The 20,880-nt window shown below is 30.4% G+C and overlaps 1 protein-coding gene across 3 annotated transcripts; it reads left to right on the top strand.

Moving 5' to 3' along the window:
• The first annotated feature begins 565 nt into the window (after window positions 1-565).
• On the top strand, window positions 566-17,815 carry LOC135923307 (solute carrier family 41 member 1-like). 3 transcript variants are annotated; one of them, XM_065457982.1, is made up of 8 exons: window positions 566-1,206; window positions 3,486-4,060; window positions 4,829-5,024; window positions 6,739-6,885; window positions 9,105-9,252; window positions 9,451-9,665; window positions 11,014-11,162; window positions 17,426-17,815. In XM_065457982.1, exons 1-8 carry the CDS (start codon window positions 588-590, stop codon window positions 17,609-17,611), a joined length of 2,235 nt encoding a protein of 744 aa, XP_065314054.1. In that variant the 5' UTR covers window positions 566-587; the 3' UTR covers window positions 17,612-17,815. The 3 variants fall into 3 exon arrangements, with proteins under 3 accessions (XP_065314054.1, XP_065314053.1, XP_065314055.1); XM_065457981.1 differs by having other exon boundaries at window positions 4,826-5,024; XM_065457983.1 differs by lacking the exon at window positions 6,739-6,885 and having other exon boundaries at window positions 4,826-5,024.
• Window positions 17,816-20,880: the final 3,065 nt, after the last annotated feature.

Raw genomic sequence — 20,880 nt, 5'->3', positions numbered from 1 at the left:
ATCAGTTTTTGAAAATATACTTTAAACAGCTGTCGCGATTTTAGCATTTTACAGTATTTAATAAATTATACTTATTATTGGCTTAATTATATAAATAACAAGAGAAAAATTTAGCATCTTTTGAGCGATACGTTACTCTGGCTCGATCTCTTCTGAATAACCAATTCCTAAAGTGTTATAAAAATTTAAAAATTGATTCGGAGAACCACTGCGAGTTAGGTATAGTCTAGCGCTGAATCTCAAAGAATGAATATTGCATAAATTAATTCAATATTTTATTGTAGAACCATTAAACGTATAAACCCGCAATAAATATATTAATCACCTTCTAAAATAACAACAGTATTAACAAATAATAATTTGCATATATTGGGATAAGGTCCTTAAATAATTAACTGGTTTATTTTCAATTTCTATTTTGTTTTAAATAAAAAATAATTGACATTTTATAGTGACCGCATTGTTATCAGATGCCATATTAGCTTAAAAGGAATCAATCATCTTTTTTAACATGGTTTGATTTTAGGTTATTTATTTATTTTTTATTAATGCTTTGACATGGCAATAATTTATTATCTCTCTTACTTATGAATTCCGATAAAAAGGAAGACAATTTATTTAACTTTAAATTAAATGATGAAAATTATCTTCGGTTAAGGAAAAAGAAATCAAACAATGATTTAGAATTTGTAAATAACATTCAAGAAAACATGGTACCCTTTACAAAATTGCCTTCTACTTTTGACACCATGGATATGGACGAGCTATCTAAATATAATCGTCTTAAAATTGCAAATATTATTTCATATCAGAATCAACCAAATTCTAACAATGTAGAATCCTTGGATTTATTTCTAATGAATGATGATTTAACTAATCAAAAGTCCAAAAAGAATGTAGACATTTACCAAGAAAAGATTCCTTTAATCATAGAAAAAAATGTTGATCCAAAGAATGTTGATAATGGGAATTCTAATAAATATCCAAAAGAAATTGCCTCAAACCATGATTGCCAAACAAATTTTGAACCATTTGAAGATAACGAAACTTCTTGGAGTATTGCATTGCAAATATGTATTCCTTATCTGATAGCTGGCTTTGGCACAGTTGGAGCTGGAATGGTTTTAGATATAGTTCAGCATTGGCCTGTATTTATTGAGGTGACAGAATTATTTATCCTTGTCCCAGCTTTATTGGGACTTAAAGGTATTAATGTTTAATTTTTATTCGAATGCTCTTATATAATTTTATGCAAATATGTTCCTTGAAAACTATTTGATTTACATTTTACCAAATGGGGTTTTATAGTATTGCAGATTCTTGTATCTTAAGAAAGTATTTATATCTTAAATACTTTTCAAAAAATGAGTATTCGTATAATCAACTTAAATAAATATGCAAAAGAGTTTATTTGATATTTTTAGATCTTTATTTAATTTAGAAAGATAAAATATAATTTTAATTTCAGATTTAAGAAAACCCCTGAGGATTAAAGGATGGTTTTCGGCTATTAGCCAATTTTTTAGCATTTAAGAATATAGTAATTATTCAACTACACTAAGTACCCAATCCACACTTGGATGACCCAAACCTTTTTGCTATGTATTTTTTATAGTCATCCATTTTTTTAAAAACATATGTTTTTTTTCATATAGAATGCTTTCTGTCATATTTTTATCCAGCATGGTAAATAGTGTAATAAATATATTTATTTGAATACATAACTTTAACTCTAAATATAAATATAAAATGGCCTTTTTAACTGCCATTTCAAATATCCTAATTTTTAAAATAGGATTGGTTGATATTGATAAATGAAGATAAAAGAATATATTTGCGGAATACGTAGCTTGATAAAGCACTACCTATTTTTAAGGACAAAGTTAATAGATTTGATCAGTCTATCCTCTTTTATTGAGAAGGATTTATTTTTGTTTTAATAATATATCTTCAAATGAGGTTTTTGAAATTGAACCAAAAATATTAAAGACAATTGTTTTGTGCAACTTACATAAATATAAGCTCGTGAAAGAATTTTTCTAAAGTTTCAGTCCCAGTTGAGCTGCTATTTAAGATAAATTATTTAAGAAAATAATTACATTTAAAATATCGATTATTTATAAAAAATTTCAATTGTAGTTTAGGTTTTATATATATATATATATGAATTATCGCATTGTCCTGATAAATTACTTTTCGTCAAATTTTATTTTCAATATATAATCATTAGGGATGTACTGATACCACTTTTTGGAGGCCGATCCAATCCGATATTCTCGATATTAAATTGATATAGACCTATTACCGATCCAATATCATATCTAATTTTGTATTCTGTATTAAAATTTTTAATATACTTTTTATTAGTATAACATCTTATAATTTAAACTCTACCATAACTTATGTCATTTGTGAATATATTATAACGATTAGTTATATTTTATATTCAATTTATTTGCAATTCTACAAGTATATAAAATATTTTTATTGTTAAATCACTTTTATATAACATTTATCTATACACATAATAAGTAAATAAACAAATATATTATGAAAATAAATGATTAAAATAATATTTAACGTTAATATATCGAAAATTTCTTTTCAGAAATACTAAAATTTCAAATTTATCGGGAGGTCAGCTTGCGGCGATGGTAACTGTCAATATTACCAGCTTCACTAAAAAGAGATTCTGAAGAGATTATCGCACACTTTTATAAATAGAATGCGTAAAAAAATAACAATATGGCAGAATGTTTATTAATTAATTATTAAAAAAAATATTCATAAAAATTGAAAGTCGAATTAATTCATAAAAATAAATGATTATAAATAATAACTTTTTAAAAAAAATTTTTATAACATTGTATTTTTATTAAAGACGCCATATCGGATAGGGAAATTTTATAATATTGGCCGATAACCGATGTTTTAAAATGGGTCAAATATCGGACCGTACATCCCTAATAATCATAATTGTAATATATTTAATACATTTCTACATGAAAATATATTAAATTAAAAAAAATGCTTAGCATTATATCCTCATTAAGATTTCACAGTATGTCAATTTTGTTTTAAGTATCTTTATCTGTGTTTTGTATATCTTATTGAACTTTTTTGAAAAAAGTAACTTATATCTATATCTTAAATACCTATATTTGATTTATACCTTTATTAGGGCAGTGCCGATCCACATATTTTTCACCGATCCGATCATATCCGATATTTTCGGAAAACGCTAAATATCGATACCGATCCGATCCGATATTTAATATCGGCATAGCCCTAATCTTTATCTAAATACTTTAAATTTACCCCTCAAATTATATTATATAAAACTGTTAACTTTTAATAACAAAAGCAATACATTATTTTTGAATCATAAAAAATCGCCATTTAATAAATTAAATTGAATTTTTTTAAAATATATTTATTTATAAATGGGCTATAAAACTATACACATTAATTTCTTTTTTTTATAGGTAATTTGGAGATGACCCTAGCATCACGCCTGTCTACGCAAGCCAATTTAACTTCCATGAATGATCAGAATTCCGGAAATTGCAACCAAATGGAATTAGTCGAAACTAACCAAGATCACGTTAGAGTTGACAATCATCTATCCCCCAAAAATGGCGGATTCGACAACGGCGGAAATCGTCTGCTCATGAATCATAACCAATCGTCTGCTATCAACTGCCATAGTTGTTTGACCCCCGATAACGAGACAACTCTCCAGGGCAACGACAAGGAAGTAAACGGCTTTTTGCCACGGCTAAATTCCTTTTCACCCGGTGAAATTGACGATAACAGAAATAACAACTCAAGCCACATTCCCAATCCTCCTTCTCCTACCCAAAATGAGGGTGCCCTTAATTCTTCCATCCCGAAAAACACAGAATCGTTCGCGAAAATCTACAGCCATTCCATGGTCGATCCAAATATTCGAGATAAACTTCCGCCTATAGTTGCTTCGAAAAATTGCGCGAATCACAATTCAAATTTTGTTCGAAACTCGCCAAACGCTAACAAAATCGTCATCCATAAGTCTACTCGCGTAAATAATTTTCGGGATTTTTTTTTTTCAAATTCGAGATTCATATGATATTTTAATGTGCTAGACTGACCATGCATTCATAATAATGCATTCGAAAGCGTCGTTGAATGCAAATCAGCTGGATCCGCCATTTTGGTAAGCCCGTGTAATAATTATTCTCATGTTAAAATTATACTACCATTAAAATTTATAACTCGCTTCCTCGATTATCTCGATGATCAGGCAAATTCTTTAATAAAATTCGCGTCAGACATGGGAATGTATTAGCCTCTCGTTTAAAAAATTTTAAATGATGATTATTGGGTAACCAAAATGGCGTCCCCAGCTGTTTTTCATTGATGTTACACTTTTATGTCATTGGTGACTCGATAAATACATCGAACATGACAAGGCTATATTTTTTTTATATAAAAGAAATAATTTTTACGAGAAACACGTGATACGTGATATATATCGCAATTATCAAAATTTAAAAAAGTATGAATGAATGAAGCACAAAGCGAAATCAATTTTTATTTTTGTTTTTTTTGGATTATTTCAAAATAAAAATCCCCCGAAGGTCCTAAAATGAACGTCGTATATCCTCATAATGTCATAATTGTCTTTCACACAAAGCAGCTGTTTAATTATACTTTAGCCTTTATGTTAAGAAAGTAATTATGGAAAATTATAGATCTTTCTTTTCTTTTTTCATTTTATTTCTTTTCTCTTTATTTCTATTTTTATTTTCAATTATTTGCATTTTGAATAAAATATTTTAAAAAGAAGAAAATAAACGTTTGGCCTTCCCTCATAGCCGGAAACCTGGCATTGATTCAAGCCCAAGCAGCTGTTATTGGGCTCCTGGCCTCTTTCACGGCCATTTTTATGGGATGGATTCCCGAAGGTCGTGTCGACTTTACCCACGCCAAACTGCTTTGCGCTAGCAGCATCTTAACTGCTTCCCTCGCCAGCGCCATTTTAGGTCTAAAAATTTGATTTTTTTTTAAAAAAAAATGTCCATTATATTCAGTATATCAGATTGGCCCTGTCCAGATTTTAAAAAAATTTTCTGTAGAAGTTGTCAGCATCGGTAACGGCCGATACTTTCATTTGTTGATAGATACAAGTAGTCGTTACACAAAAATGATTTTAGGATATCTGGTAACCGGCATTGATTATCTCTACCGATTAGAACTGCGCCGATACAAAATGAAAAATTCTCCTTTTCAAAATCGGTGCTATTCGATATTTTAAATATGAATTGGACCAACATAATCGGTAGGAAAACCGGAGATACACCGAGGTATCGATAAGTAGGGCTGGACCGATATTTTTCGGATATTAAAATGGCTAAGTTATAATGTGCGTTGCCACCAGATTGACAGCTAAAACGTCTTGGAATATCGATTTGTTATAAAACGAAATTATTTTAAGTAGGCGTTGGAATGGATCTGTAAAACCCGGTCCAAACATAATAGGCGGATATTTATTTGCCGCTGCCCCCCTCCTTAAAATATTTTTTGTTAGATAACATATTTTCGAAGTGTTATTAACATTCCAAGAGGATATGCGTTAAAAAATATCTGTAAATCTTGTGTCAATTTCGATAACCGGATCATTTTGATATCGGAAAAAATATAGGCGCAGCCCTAGTTACCGTTACTTTAGTGTATCTCCGGTTTTCTCACCGATTAATCGATATAGGTCTAATTTATATTTAAAGTATCGACCCGATCCCGTTTTTAAAAAGGAATTTCGTTTTCTTGTAAATTCCATTTTTATATCTCAAGTGATATATCCATCACTACTAAATTTTAAAATGGATACTTACCCGTTGTTGGCAACCCCCCCCCCCCCCCCCGAGAAGGTCTGCAATGGGCTTCGTTTTCCGCTCGTTCACCCATTTATCTGAAAAATTTGTTTAATACCTCCTTTCCCGCCCAAATTTTTAAAAATATTTGAGTCCGTCAGCCCCATTGGATGGGCGGGCTTTAAAACCCCGCCAATTGTATACCTCTAAATTGCAACGTCCAACTTATTATAGAGGGGACGCTCTTCGCATTAGGCCATAAGCCATACAATATATTCTAGCTTTTGACGAGCGACTGATTTTAAATGATAGCGAGCTGGAAACCGAACTTTGCACTCTCCAAAAATTCAAATATTTCGAACGTTTATCCCCGTTAAAATTTTTATCTTCTGCTTAGTAGTTCCTGGTTTATATTATATAATATATTTAAAACTAACCTGTTACATATAACGATATATAACTATCAAACGCTCAATTTATTGAACGCGAAAACGCTCTGGTAAAGTACTGCATTTTTTTAGTAAACGCGATTCGCATCTCAAGAGATGCGAATTTTTTGCTACGTGATTTATATAATCGAGCCGATGTTAGGTCCAGTTTATAAATCCTGGGCGAAATGATGAACGAATCAGCTGTAATTTCGCTAGCGATTAATTTCGCATAGCTGTAGCGTATCGCGCTTTCTATAAAAAGGCAGCACTAATTTACTGAAATTGATTATCAATCTTAGTTACATCTGGGACAAGGCAAATTTGATCGCATTAGAATTCTAGAGAAAAAAATTAAATAGCTAATTTCGGTATATTAGGACGGGGTATGATGGCACAAACCATTTATTTTTTTTGCTAAAATTTAAATCGAAATGTTTTACAAAACAACATCTTAGGATTGATAATGATCTTGGTCGTTTTCCTATCCCGGAAATGCCATCTTAATCCGGATAATATAGCGACCCCTATCGCCGCAAGCCTCGGCGACCTGATAACTCTTTCGCTGCTCGGTTTCATATCCAAACACGTTAACCTATCTATGGGTTTGTTTTTTTTTAAATTATTTTTTTTAGCCATATACTTTGCCCAATAACATTAAATGCCGACCTAGAGGATTCATTCCTTGACGCGGCATTATAGATGTACGTATATATTTACGTTGCGTTTTACTACGACCAATGACAATTATTACAGCTGATTTCAATGTTATGTACCACCTTTTTAATTAATGAATGCGTCAGTCTATATTAGTAATTATTGTCATTCCAGAAAGGTCTTTTTTTTTAAAAAAAAGAAGTTTTTTTATTGGTTGTCCCTATTTGGGCTTAAAAATTTGTCCTTTGACAACTTCAGGGCCAAGATCTTTTTGCCCCGGCCCGCGTACCCGCCTTATCACTAACGTACACATCGTCGTCCATCGCTGTTAAACCTCGTGAGCCGTACTTTTAAAGAGTGTTCAAGACAAATTAAAAAAAAAATCCTATTTTGTATTGAAAGAATTTATGCCCAGTTAAGTTTAAAAAACGAATAATGAATTACTCTTATATCCGATTCAAAGAAAGAATGAAGATAAGAAAAATAGGAATCCATTTTTTTTTTGGAAATTGTCCTTAGCCAATCACATTGCGATATTAAGAATAAAACCACGTGTTTTTTAATGTTTATAAAGATTTAAGCCTCTTTTTTGTGTTTTTAGGTCTTGCTGAGGATGACGGCATTCATAGAGATGAGAGATATAAAAAAATTTATATTTTGTTTTAATATCGAAATAAAATATTTAATTAATACATAAATATGGAATAAATTTGAAAGAAAATAAAAATATATAATTTTTGCGAATCGCGAAAAAATTCGCCATACCATTAATATTGCGAATTTCGCTTTTATGTTTAAAAAAATATAGGAAAACTTATTCTTTCTCCGTTCCGGAGCTTTTTTTGCGAAAATTTTATCGACAATTATTTTATTAATCACCGTCTCGTTGCTTGTTAGGGTCACTTTGTTCCTCGATTCATTTTTTTTCCGCGAATTCCCAAAAAATATGGATTAAGATGCATAGCAATGCACGTTAGCCACTTCATTACTGTAATCGTAAATATCATGTCAGTAAGAATCTGTTTTTATGCATCAGTCACATTTCGGATGATTTCAATGATAAAGTCAGCTGATATTCTTCCAATGAATTTGTTAATTTCTTCCATTGGTACGCCCATTCTTTTTTTTGCATTTTGTAATAAATCTAAAAATCATACGATTTATCGCTGAAAAATAACCTTATAAAACGTTGGGACTAAATGTAATGTAAATCCGACATTTTTCTTTCTTTTGTCCGCTTTCCGACGATTAATACTTAATTTATAATTAGCCAACATCCGGCCGTTGCCCATATGGGAATTACTTTTTTTTGTTAACCAATCATAAATCATTTTCGGTATTAGGCTATTTACCGACTGCTGCGTGCGTGTATATTATATACCACCTATCTATTCATTTTCTAAAATACAATTTTAACAAATGACAAGTGAAATATTTTATGGCTAAGTGTCCAAAATCATTTTTTTTAAAAATTTGAATTGTTTAAAAACTTTCAGAAGTTTTGAAATTTTTTAAAAAGTTTTTTAGAAATTATATTTAGGACGCGTTTTATTTTTTTTATTTTCTGTTAAAGTTTTTAAAAGTTCGCGAATCGTTTTTTTTTGATATTTTGGACTCATCCTTAAAATTTTATTAGGAGCGCGATACATTTTATAGATTATTTGCGTACAGATACCTTTTTAATGTTTCTTTCGATACTTGTCCTTAGTCTTCAGGGATCTTAATAACGAAATAGCCGAAAACAAAGTGAAATGATAAGGGAAATGTTTCTTATATATATATATATATTCTATAAAATCTCTATATTGATAGATTCAAGGGAACGGTACTCTTGAACTTAAATATCGCTTTATTTTGATATTCCTAAATTAAAAAAAAATTCCAAATTTTCCCCCATTTTTTTAGCCAAAAGTTTTACCATGACCTAACTTCATCTATCCATATTATCCTCGAGATTTCTTATAAATGTATTCCAGTAATTCGCATATTTATTTATTTTTGGAATTTTTGCGTTTCCCATAAACGTCTCGATCTATTGCGATATTTTATTTTTGACGGTTTTAACAATATTTGGGGTTTACTAGAGTCCGTTAAAAATGTGGCATTCGAAGTGCGTTCTATTAATAGTAATTTATATAACATTTAACATTCAATATATATATGAAAGCCACCAATCCCGACATATGTTATTGCGTTGTGTGCCTTTACGCCGTCCTAACCCCTATATGGGTCTATGTGTGCTACACGAATCCTTACACTCGCGATGTCGTACTCACCGGGTGGTCTCCTATAATATTTTCTATGCTCATTAGTAGGTAAATATTATTTTTTTAAAAAATATATGATTGGCATTTTAAACGAGATTTTAACCCGAGCACTCGCCTGTCCGTTTATTTTGTTTGGCCCTTTTCGCCCATGGGTTGTATAAAATTTTAACCGTAAACACTTAAAAGGGGGGAGGGGTTAATATTTTTGTTTTAAATGCTAACATTACATTACGTTTAAACGTTTAGCATGGGAGGTTTCATCTTGGATTTCGCCGTGCACAGGTTCAAGGGCATAGCCGTATTTCAACCCGTGATGAACGGGGTGGGCGGTAACCTGGCCGCTATTCAGGCTTCCCGCCTTTCTACTCAATTACACGCTCAAAACGTCAAGTCTCCCGCCACCTGTCACACCCACGAAAAAAGGAAAAAGAAAAACTTTATCGCCACCTTTTGTGGGCCAGGTAATAAAAAAATGTCATTTTAATGATTTAAACCTCAATTAAAAAGGAAATTCGGGGATCCTACTCGTTTCCAATTCCTAAAAGGTTTTTTAAAAAAAATGTCTCGCGAAATTTAAAGTTCCACGTGGAAAAGAAAAACACCGGAATATTTTTTTTTTAAAATTAATGATTCCTTAATGATTATTATAAAACAATAAACTGGTAGCAAAGATTTTGATTCTGGTGGATGGGGGGGGGGGGGGGGGTAGGGAGGTGCATTATTAATATTTTGATGATAAAATCTAGAGCTATGTGAAGTTGTTCATAGCAGATCTGGACGTGCAGCTAGTTTGTCTCATAAACGGTTCTAGCGTGGACGGAATTTCTGAACGTTGGGGAATGAAAATTTCTAATTATTAATCAACAGATTTTTAGAATACTTTAATTCACGACTGGTTACTTAGTAATAAATAACTGATGTCGAAATAAATGCAACGACAGTTGCCAATCATCCATGGAAGCAAGAGGATTGCAATTTTCCATAAAAAAAAAATGAATGGAAATTTTGCATTTCGGCCATTTTGTTTTTTATTTTCCTAGAAAAAAAAAATGCCTTTTTTTTCGATAAAGTTTCAAAAGTTTTTGAATAGAATCTTTTGATGTTTTTGACGCGGCCTAATAAAAAGAAAACCAAGCGAAATATGTGTCGTATATAATTAATTATTAATCTTCTATTTAAAAAAAAAAAATAATAACACTCGAGGAAAGTAAAATAAAAAAAATAAGAACGAGAACGAAAAAATAAAAAAAAATGAGGACGAAAAAAAAAATACAAATTATGTTACAAAATGAAAAGCAAATAAAAATAAAAAAAATGAGAACGAAAAAAATACAAATATAAAAGGTATTCCTTAAAACATACTAGGTTTTCCACCTAAATAATTTTTGTTTCAAATTTTAGGTTATATAATTTAGGTCACTAAAAAAAATTCGTGGTTGAAAATTTATTCCAAAATATCCCTTTAAAACTCGAGAAAATTACATTGAAACAAAAAAAAATAATCAAAACTTTTAAATCGCGGACTCCGGCAGTTTACGATCAACTTGAGCGGGAAAATTAAAATCTTCTCGTAGAAACAGGTGGAGTCATGTGATCGATTATTTGTATTGGTCATTCACGGAAGTATCCTGTCATTAAAGGATCGTAAAAATCTGTCGTTAAATCGTTCTCAAACACTTCCATCCCCGATGTTCGTAAATTGGAGACCACACTGGAAAAAAACGATACTTGTTGAACGAGTAACTGTACCACTGCCAGACGTTAATTATTTATTTTTTTTAAAGTAACGCTACTTTTTATTATTTTAAGATTCCAATTCGCGTACTTCGAGAATACTATTAGCCTTGGTCGTTCCCGGACACCTGATATTCATTTATACGATAGCTTACATGAAAGCCGGCCACACGTCTATCACTCTGCATTTCGCGTTCATTTACATCACCGCCGCTTTGATTCAAGTTATTATACTTTAATATCAAAGATGTATTAATTATACAAAACCTAGCATTATTTCGTTTCAAATATTTTACCGGAAGTTCAAAAAACGACCGGAAATGAGGCATAAGATGTCAGAGCGGTAGTTGGTAGATTTTTGGATTCAGGGTATAATGACATGAATAGGAATACATTAGAGAGACGTAAATGTCCCCCGATTTCTCTCCTTACTGACATTTTATCCTTTAAAAACTTGCTAAATTACCAGAGTTGTTAAAAGATACTTTTTAAATGGATCTAGATATAGATACATCGTCTAAAATAATATCTAGATACCGATATTTTAATCAAAAATCTATCTAGATACAGATATAGATACCACATTTTTATATCTAGATACTTGTTTCTAGATCCTTTAACAACTCTGTAAATTACTAAGTTTTAGCTATCAAATTTGATATGAACGATTACGCTTACTCATTGCTGTCAGTTGTATCGATCTTAATATATTCCAAATAATGATTGCTCAATATCGATAAAAAAAATTAACCTATTAAATTTCTGCAGGGTTCAAATAGTGGCTCGATCCACCCCGGTCCGCCATAAACATGAATCGAAAAAACATTCGCATCGCCCGATCAGTAACCCTACGAGAGAGAAAAAAAAGAATGATAGATTTTTTTTTTAATTTTCCCATTCTTTCTTTCACCCCGATTTTATATGCCATATTGGAACATGGAATCCACTGGGATTTCTCTCGATTTAAAAATTAGTTACTTTGGACACGATTTTTAAGTTTTTTTAAAGATCGGAATTCCAACATAAGTAGAGCGATGACATACAATAAAACCTAGACTGGCAAATTCTTTTATGATAATTGCAATTTTTTTTCTAAAGCGTCGTTGAACGCGAATCAGCTGAAGATCACGTGACGACCCATTTTTTTTGGTAACCTATACGGGATTCCGGAACACCTTAAATTATTCGAATTTTAGTTGTGAGAATATCATTTAAAATTTAAAAAATTAAAAATAAATGTGCTACGCGTAATTACAATGGCGTCCTCAGCTGATTTTTCATTGGTGCACACTTTTAAAGAATGAATTCCGTCTCTAGTCATTATAAGCCATTGGTCTTTTTCGCCGTAAAAATTTGTCTTTTGCGACAAAAAAAAACAATAAATGGTCGGAAATTTCGTAACCCCGATAGTTAACACTAATTTCCGGCGGGGTATATAAAAAATACGACGCACACTGTATAATTCAACGCGAATTAGCGAAAACTACGAATTTACCGGTAATGTGGACGTGTCAAATACCATAATCCTATCTTTATTTTTTATGAATTCCATAAAAATATAATAATAATATAAAAAAACAAAATGGTCCATGGTTCGGGGCCTAAATATTACCACAGCTGATTTCGCGGCAAAATAAAAGAAAGATGGTGACTACAAACTAGACATTTTTTTTTTAAATTTTAATAAAATTTTTAAAATATTTATATGATAATTTTGACAATATTTAACTACTTATAGTTTTTAATTATTTATAAATATTAAAACATATTTTTAAATTTGTTAATAAGTTTAAATATAATTAAAAACAAATTAAAAATGTTAATTTATGCAATATTTAACCACCAATATAGAAATGATATTTAATTAATGTTTAAATATATATAAAGTGATTAAAATTTTTTAATATATTTTTCCTTAAGTATCCTTGGTAAAATATCAGAGTCATTAGTGCCTTCTTTGATTAATCCTACACAAGAAGCTGGAGAGAGTGACCTCCCTGTTTTACCATTTTTAGACGAAAGTTTTATAGATGAAGAAGTTGTAGTCGATATCTCCATTGCAACTGATAGCTCTGTAACTTTACCAGTATCAGTTTATAACACTCAATTCTCATATTTAAATGTAGAATAGCAATATAATTTTATTCCCCCCCCCCCCCAAAAAAAAACGTAATTTATTATATTCAAATAAATATCTACACATATATATACACCATAAATTTGGATTTTATTTAAATGTAGACTAAGTCATTGTACCGCAAGAGGTACATTATCAAATGTGCAGTTTACATTGACACATATTCACAACCATCCTGCCGAATCTGAGGAAGAACATTATGCTGTTTAAGTAACTATGAATAAACTTAAAGAACAAATTCGAGCATACCCCTATCAAAGCAAACGTAAAACATGTATTAGAAAAATGGATCCCATCGTTCGACTCCATCCTGATGTTCTACCAACATTTCTATCTGTCAAAACTATTATGAATCGTGTGTTATTAAATCATTTGAGACCTCCTTTGCCTCTTATAATTTCTGATATTCGATTATACGGCAATTTATATATATCAACACTAGAAGATAAACTTTTTTTTTTAATTTGTAAATGAAAATAATGAATTATTAATATTTTCTACGCGTAAACTACTTGAAAGCCTCTGTAGTGCCGATCAAATTTCGAGGATGGAGTCGAACGATGGAATCCATTTTTCTAATGCACATTAGCTTGACTATATGTTTTACGTTTGCTTTGATAGGGGTATGCCCGAATTTGTTCTTTAAGTTTATTCATAGTTACTAAAATAGCATAATGTTCTTCCTCAGATTCGGTAGGATGGTTGTGAATATGTGTCAATGAACTGCATATTTAATAATGTACCTCTTGCGGTACGATGACTTAATCTACATTTAAATAAAATCCAAATTTATGGTGTATAAATAGATATTTATTTGAATATAATAAATTACTTTTTTTTTGGGGGGGGGGGGGGAAGAATAAAATTATATTACTGTTCTACATTTAAATATGAGATTTGAGTGTTATTAACTGATATTGGTAAAGTTACAGAGCTATCAGTTGCAATGGAGATGTCGACTACAACTTCTTCATCTATAAAACTTTCGTCTAAAAATAGTAAAACAGGGAGGTCACTCTCTCCAGCTTCTTGTGTAGGATTAATCAAAGAAGGCACTAATGTCTCTTGATTTCTTGCCAACGATATTTAAGGAAAAATATATTAACAAAATTTTTGATTAACTATTTATAATAAAATTTAAAATAAAATATATTAAGAAAATTTTGATTAACTAAAAACACTCTCCACAGCCTTGAGTATGATCATGGAAGACAGAGCCTCTTGACCTTCTTTCAGGATCCCTTAAATTCCCACATCACCGTCTCCAACTTCTTGTGTAGGATTGATCATGGATGCCAGAGCCTCTTGACCTTCTTTCAACAGGATCCCAGAAATCCTCACGTGTAGGATTGATCAAAGAAAGCACTAATGTCTCTTGATTTCTTGCCAACGACACTTAAGGAAAAATATATTAAAAAATTTTGATTATCTATTCGTAATCAAATTTAAAATATAATATTTCATATTGATTTGTAAAATACTTCCTCTTCTTGCAGTCAAATACTTGCAAATATCTAGAAAATAATAAATCACACCTTGTATATTAAATAATTTACCACTGCATTCTGCTGTCATTGTGTGAATAACGTTATTTAGTGTATAACCTTTTCCCATGGCAGGTTGGTGATTTACAAATATAATAAAATTTATTTTTGTAATATTTTGATCTTCTTATATGAAGAAGGTATCATTATTGGAGATTATTACAATTATGGTATGGAATTGATGGCTTTATACTACCTAATTTTAAAGAAAAGTGCAATAAAAATTACCAGAGTTGTTAAAAGATACTTTTTAAATGGATCTAAATAAAGATACATCGTCTAAAATAATATCTAGATGCAGATATTTTAATCAAAAATCTATCTAGATACAGATCAGATACTTGTATCTAGATCCTTTAACAACTCTGAAAATGATCATATAGCACATCTAATTAAAACTGTATTTAATTTACAATTTATATGTAAAATATAATTAAAACCGATTACCTTTGTCAAATCTCGAAAAAATCTGCTATATTGAGTTAAAAATCTGTTAATATTGAAGTCAAAAACTTATACGAAAAATTTTTCGAAAAATTGTAGCGAAATGGTTTAATGACAAAACAAAGTCAAATGGATCTGCCGATACCTGTTCGACAATAATTTTTTTTTAAAAAATCGATTTTTTTTTCCTCCAAAATATATCGGCAAAACGTCCATAAATGTCAATTACTAATCGACAGATACAACAGTGGGTACTTTTATCCAGAATCGATAGATTCAGATATTAGAACAAATAAATCAGGAAGACGAACCCAAGATGGCGAAAAGTTATTCCATACACGTTAGATAAAGATGGCGGGAACGCGCCCAAAATATAATTTATTGGATTAAATAATTAATTATTTTTTTCTACTTTTAAATTTTTAAATCAGTTTTTTCATTCAATTTTACCTTCCCAAAGATTTCCCGTAAATCATTTCCCGTATCAACAATTATTTATCGGGGAACGAATTGCCTTTCATTCCCACATTCGATACGATAATTTATAAATAGGAAAAGAAAATTTTGGGGCTTTATTAGTTGATAAAAGAATCACAATGCCCTTTAATAGCAATTATGACCAGCGAAATTTACACTATTTTTTTTTTAATTTTTAAGCCAAAGACCTGCAGAGGTATCATTTGCACCGCTCGGCCCGGATTTAACGGCCCGGCCAGGCTTTCTTTTTAAAAACAAATTTCCGGTCCGGACCCGGTTTTTTTAAAAAAAAATTACACGCCCGACTCGACCCGGGTAATAGGATTTTACCGGATACGTATCGTAACAATTTTGCATTTTGCTATTAACTTTTGAGCCATTTATAATTTATATATATATATAAAAAATAATATATGGGAAATTTAATATTAATTATATTAAAGTTAAAGGTTTTCGTAGAATAAATTGTATACTAACGAAATTCTTGGAGTAATTATTCTAAACATGACGGCACACATCCAAATCAGGATTTTTTTTTAAAATTTTTTAAAAAATAAACGCGCTCAAAAATAATGATTTAAAAGTTGAAGAAAAAAAAATGACATATTGCCAGAAGAAACACATTGACGCAAGCCAAACCTTAAATATTGATTATATAAATATACATATATATATTTTTTTTGTTGTTGCAAAATACGGTTATAGGAGCGACAAATAATCTTGCCTAATTTTAATAAGGAAGGAAGGATCTCTTCTCATTCTCTTCTCTTGACTAAGTTGATTTTTAAAAAAAATTATATTTTAGGATGAAATGCCTTCATTCTGGATATCATATAAAAGTTATATACATATAATGCAAAAAAAACAAATACACAACTAGTGTTGTTACACGGATTTTGCTCATAGAAGGAACGAAGAAGGTCTAGACATTATATTATCGAAATTTCGGGGCTTAGGAATATTTTTCTGGCTAAAATATTGAGTTAGCCGTTCTTAAAAATCGGCTCAAAACGAGCCGTTTAACAACACTACTATACACAACTACAACTGATATATTGTTACATATTTTTTTTCATAGTTACTCTATTACCTACTATTAGTGCACAAATTTAAATTTTTTTTTTTACAAAAAGCATCTAAAACTGGTAAGGCCTAGAATCGTGTTTATTTTTTACACCTATTTTTTGCTGAATTCGCCATATACAATGTATTATTTTTTTTATAAAAGAACGAAAGACAATTTATATAAAAAAAAATTACGTAAATTAATACAATTTATAATGTAATATCTTTTTCCGATTTACTATTTTATATAAAAGCCTCCTTTTTTTCGTACATTTTTGAAAATTCTGGTTATTTTTACCGAAACCGTATTCCGATATAAGTAGTTCTCAGAGCAATTTGATCGCGAACTCTGACTCTTATTTATATGAATGACTAAGATATTCTTCAGTCAATGCTTACTGAGACATACTTTACGAGAAATTAATTCTTTAAGGATATTCAAATGGGGAATTACAAGCAAAATTGTTTGTGCCTAAATCATCGTAAAAATATTGAAAGATTTTCTCAATATATCCATAATTTATGTATCGTTGAAATACTTTTACTATTATAATGTTAAAAAATTTCTCAGCTACACCCCCTCTCTCCCCCCCCCCCATTATTTTTTCCCCCTCCTCAAAAATTGTTCACTCTTATCTCTATCTCTGGATGATTGCTAAACCTCCGCTCTAACCCATGTCATAATGTAGACTAAAATGCTCATTTTATAATATTCCATGCTGTTTTTTTAAAATCCCCGAGGCTCTATTGGCTGAATTGATAGTAGACAAGATATAATATTTAAAATGATGTAATTTTTTTTTTCCTTTCAAAAATGTAGGTCGTTGTTCTCCTCTACATAACGGAGCGAATAGTCGCTTCAATGTGGGCACGCGGAGTCGATCCGGATAACGCGGCTATCCCTTACATTACCGCGATAGGAGACATGTTGGGCACCGGCCTATTAGCGATCGCTTTTTGGGTCCTGTGGAATGTAGGAGACAAAGACGCCGATTTAGGTGATTAGTCTCTAGACTACTTCGGGAAAAAGAAAAAATTCCCACCAATCAAAAACCTATTATCATTTACACGCGCCTATTTATTTGTATATTATAGTATAACGCGATTGGACTAATTAATGGTTATCTATAAAAAAAAATGTTTATATTTATTATAATTATAATTATGGGGGAGGGATATGTACGAAATGAAATAAAATTCGATATTTTTACGATTTCGAAATAACGCAACTGTTCCGATGAGAACCTAACTTCCTAAAAGTTTTTTCTTTTTGTTTAGGATTCGTTTAAAAAATTTTAAAGATGGCTCCCAATATATTTAAAGCTTACGAATTTGTAAAAAAAAAATATGGAGACGATTTATAATAGATAATGCCTCATCCAATCGTAAATGCCGATCCGATGTTCCTTGCCTAACGTTGAGGCGGGAATTTATTTATTTATTTTTCTCTCTCTCTCTACCTATCTTTTTCGGGATAATTTATTTTTTTCTGACTAATATAATCGATATTTCGCCTGTTTTTTGAAATAGACAAAAAATCGACTAAAAATTGAGAGATTTATTAAACATTAATTAACTAAAATAACACCCCCCCCCCCTTACTTACATTTTTATCTCTTTTTTTTTAAAAAAAAAATTTCTTTTCCTAAATCTTTTTTTGTATTCAATCATGTTTGGAATACCTATCTATCTTATGAAATGTAGAACAGCGTCTACATGACATGACAGTATATTCACTGGATGCAAACCACCCTCAAAAATATATCTCTAACCCCCTAAAAATACCAAAATGTTATCCCATAGATAATTTAAAAATGTAATGGAAAATTTTCTAGATTTTTATAGCCTACCCCCTACCCCTTTATAGATATTAGGATGCAAACTGTTCCTACCCCCCCCCCCCCTTCGCTCTTGTAGACACTGATTGTAGACAAATTTTGCTGTTAACCTTTGAGTCATTTAAAATTTATATGGAAAAATTTAATATAAATATTATATTAAGTTTAAAAGTTCACGCAAACATTGTCCGAAATGTCATGGGGGGTGTATTTCCGAAACACGATGTCATTACATTTCCGGCAAAACCAGATTTTTTTTTAAAATTTTTTTAAAAAACGTTCCCAAAAAATGTTTTTAAAGTTGGAAAAAAAAAATAACACGTTAACATATTATATTTAAATGATAACCTCCTTCGATACAATGATACAGGATGAAATTAATTTTCTAAATAAATTCTAGGATTTGCCACCCTCAGATCAAGAATAATCATAATGATATCCCCTTTTATTTTTTATATTTGTTAAACTTGTCAATATCCCCCCCCCTAAGCCTAACCTATAATATAGACTAAGTGATCTGTATCAAATCTAATTTTTCAAGCCCAGCCAAACCCGACTCGGAAATATTATTTGTCTGTCCGACTAATGAATGCGAATCAGCTGGACCAGCCATTTTGGCAACCCATATTCGTAATTATTCTCATCTTAAAAAAACTACTATTAAATTGATAACTTGCTTCCTTATTATCTCGTTGATCAGGCGATTCTTTAATAAAGTTTGCCACCGACGTAGGAAATAAATTGGCCTCTTGTTTAAAATATTTTTGATAATGATCATATGGGTAACCAAAATGGCGTCCCCAGCTGTTATTCCTTGATGTACACTTTTAATGAATGCATCGTCAGTCTAGGTATTATTATTATGTCATTGATGAACTTACCATTAAAAAAATTTTAAAATATTTGGGAAGTGAAAAACATTATTATATTGGTCCTTGTCGAATAATATTAATAATAAAATATTTGAAAAATTACAGAGGTTAGTTAGGCGCAGTTTAATTAATATAGAACACTATTTGCTTTGGTATGTCGCTGCGTAATTTTACAAAGAAAAAAAATAAGTAAATAATAGGGTATAAATTTTTAATAACCAAATGAATTACGTTGAAACGATCTAGATCTCTATGATTTTTCTTCTTTTCCGTTTAATGGCGATTTCTAGTTTTAACCAGTTTTCACATTCTTATTTTTCTTTTCCATTTTTGACGGTCCGGAGTGTCAATATTTTGTAAGATTCATTTTTCTCATAAATTCCGCCAACACCTTTATCCACGTCGTCTAATGTGAAATTTGATAGTTATAAGATGCGATGCGAATTAATTGAGCTAATCGCTCTTACTAAAAGTTATTATTCACTAGAAAAAATTTTCCGACCCTCAAATCTTGCCTTATAGCTATGAGTTTAAATTATATAAAGATTTGAGTAAAGTTGTAAATTGATAAAGCGATGTTTTATCTCTTATATAGAAATTATATCCATAAAAATGGAACTAATTTGAAATTTATAAATCCGTCTTCTAATAATCGCCGTTGAAATATATAATATAAACCACCCTAAGGTTTATTAAACTACATTTAATTTAAATTTACTAGAGCAGCTGTTTCAACTCTTAGAGAACTAAGATATCCCTAACTAAAAGGGTAGGATATAATACTAATAATAGTGTAATCATGAATTTAAAAGCCTATATGATATTAATAACTGAAGCATAAATTTTTTAATTTTTTGTAAAACCTATGTTACAAAAGAAAACAAAGCTTTATAAAAAAAATATGACAGTGACTAATCATTGTATATTTGTTTACATCAATTTTAATTCTCCTAGTAATAAGGATATCTTTATTTCATCGTACAATGCTAAATTATATTTATTAATTAATGAATTTATATAATCAATATAAGTTGTAACTATACATTAGGCTGCAAGGCTAAATCCTCAAGCACTGCTCGGCTCGATAGTAAAGTTTTTAAGCCCTCACCACTCCCGGATTCAATTTTTGCTAATCCCAGCCCAGTTTTATAAAATTCGCAAGGTTTTTTTTTAAATATAAGGCCTAACCTGAATATTTTGTAGTTGAATATGATAATAAATTTATAATATTTGTGAGTTGTTAAGTTAAAAATTATAAATTTGATGGATTATTATTTTTATCAAATATCAGAATTCATCAATAAATCGAATATTTTACAAATTATGTCTAACAATAATTTGGCCTCAGCCCATCCGCAAAATTTGGAATGGGTGATAAAAATCAAAGAAGTTACAGGGGGCATAGCCCCATTACACTTCTGGTTTTATTACATTTTAATATAATTTAGTTGTTGTTTAGCATTAGGATGTAATGAAGGGATGTAAACTACTAGCCTAAAAAACATTTATGACTAACAGATCTTTCATATTGAAGGTAACTCATCCATTTTTACTTGATTACCAAA

This window comes from Gordionus sp. m RMFG-2023, chromosome 2, assembly GCF_954871325.1.
Source record: "Gordionus sp. m RMFG-2023 chromosome 2, tfGorSpeb1-WG-v2, whole genome shotgun sequence".
NCBI lineage: Eukaryota > Metazoa > Nematomorpha > Gordioida > Chordodea > Parachordodidae > Gordionus > Gordionus sp. m RMFG-2023.
This window is presented reverse-complemented; position numbering and strand designations above follow the sequence as displayed.

Bases quoted from the DNA above. Each gene is read 5' to 3' on its own strand.
- LOC135923307 (XM_065457981.1), top strand. From the start codon at position 588: ATGAATTCCGATAAAAAGGAAGACAATTTATTTAACTTTAAATTAAAT. The intron at 9,253-9,450 runs GTAAATATTATT...TTAAACGTTTAG, and splicing joins TTTTCTATGCTCATTAGTAG to CATGGGAGGTTTCATCTTGG. The intron at 11,163-17,425 runs GTTATTATACTT...TCAAAAATGTAG, and splicing joins TCACCGCCGCTTTGATTCAA to GTCGTTGTTCTCCTCTACAT.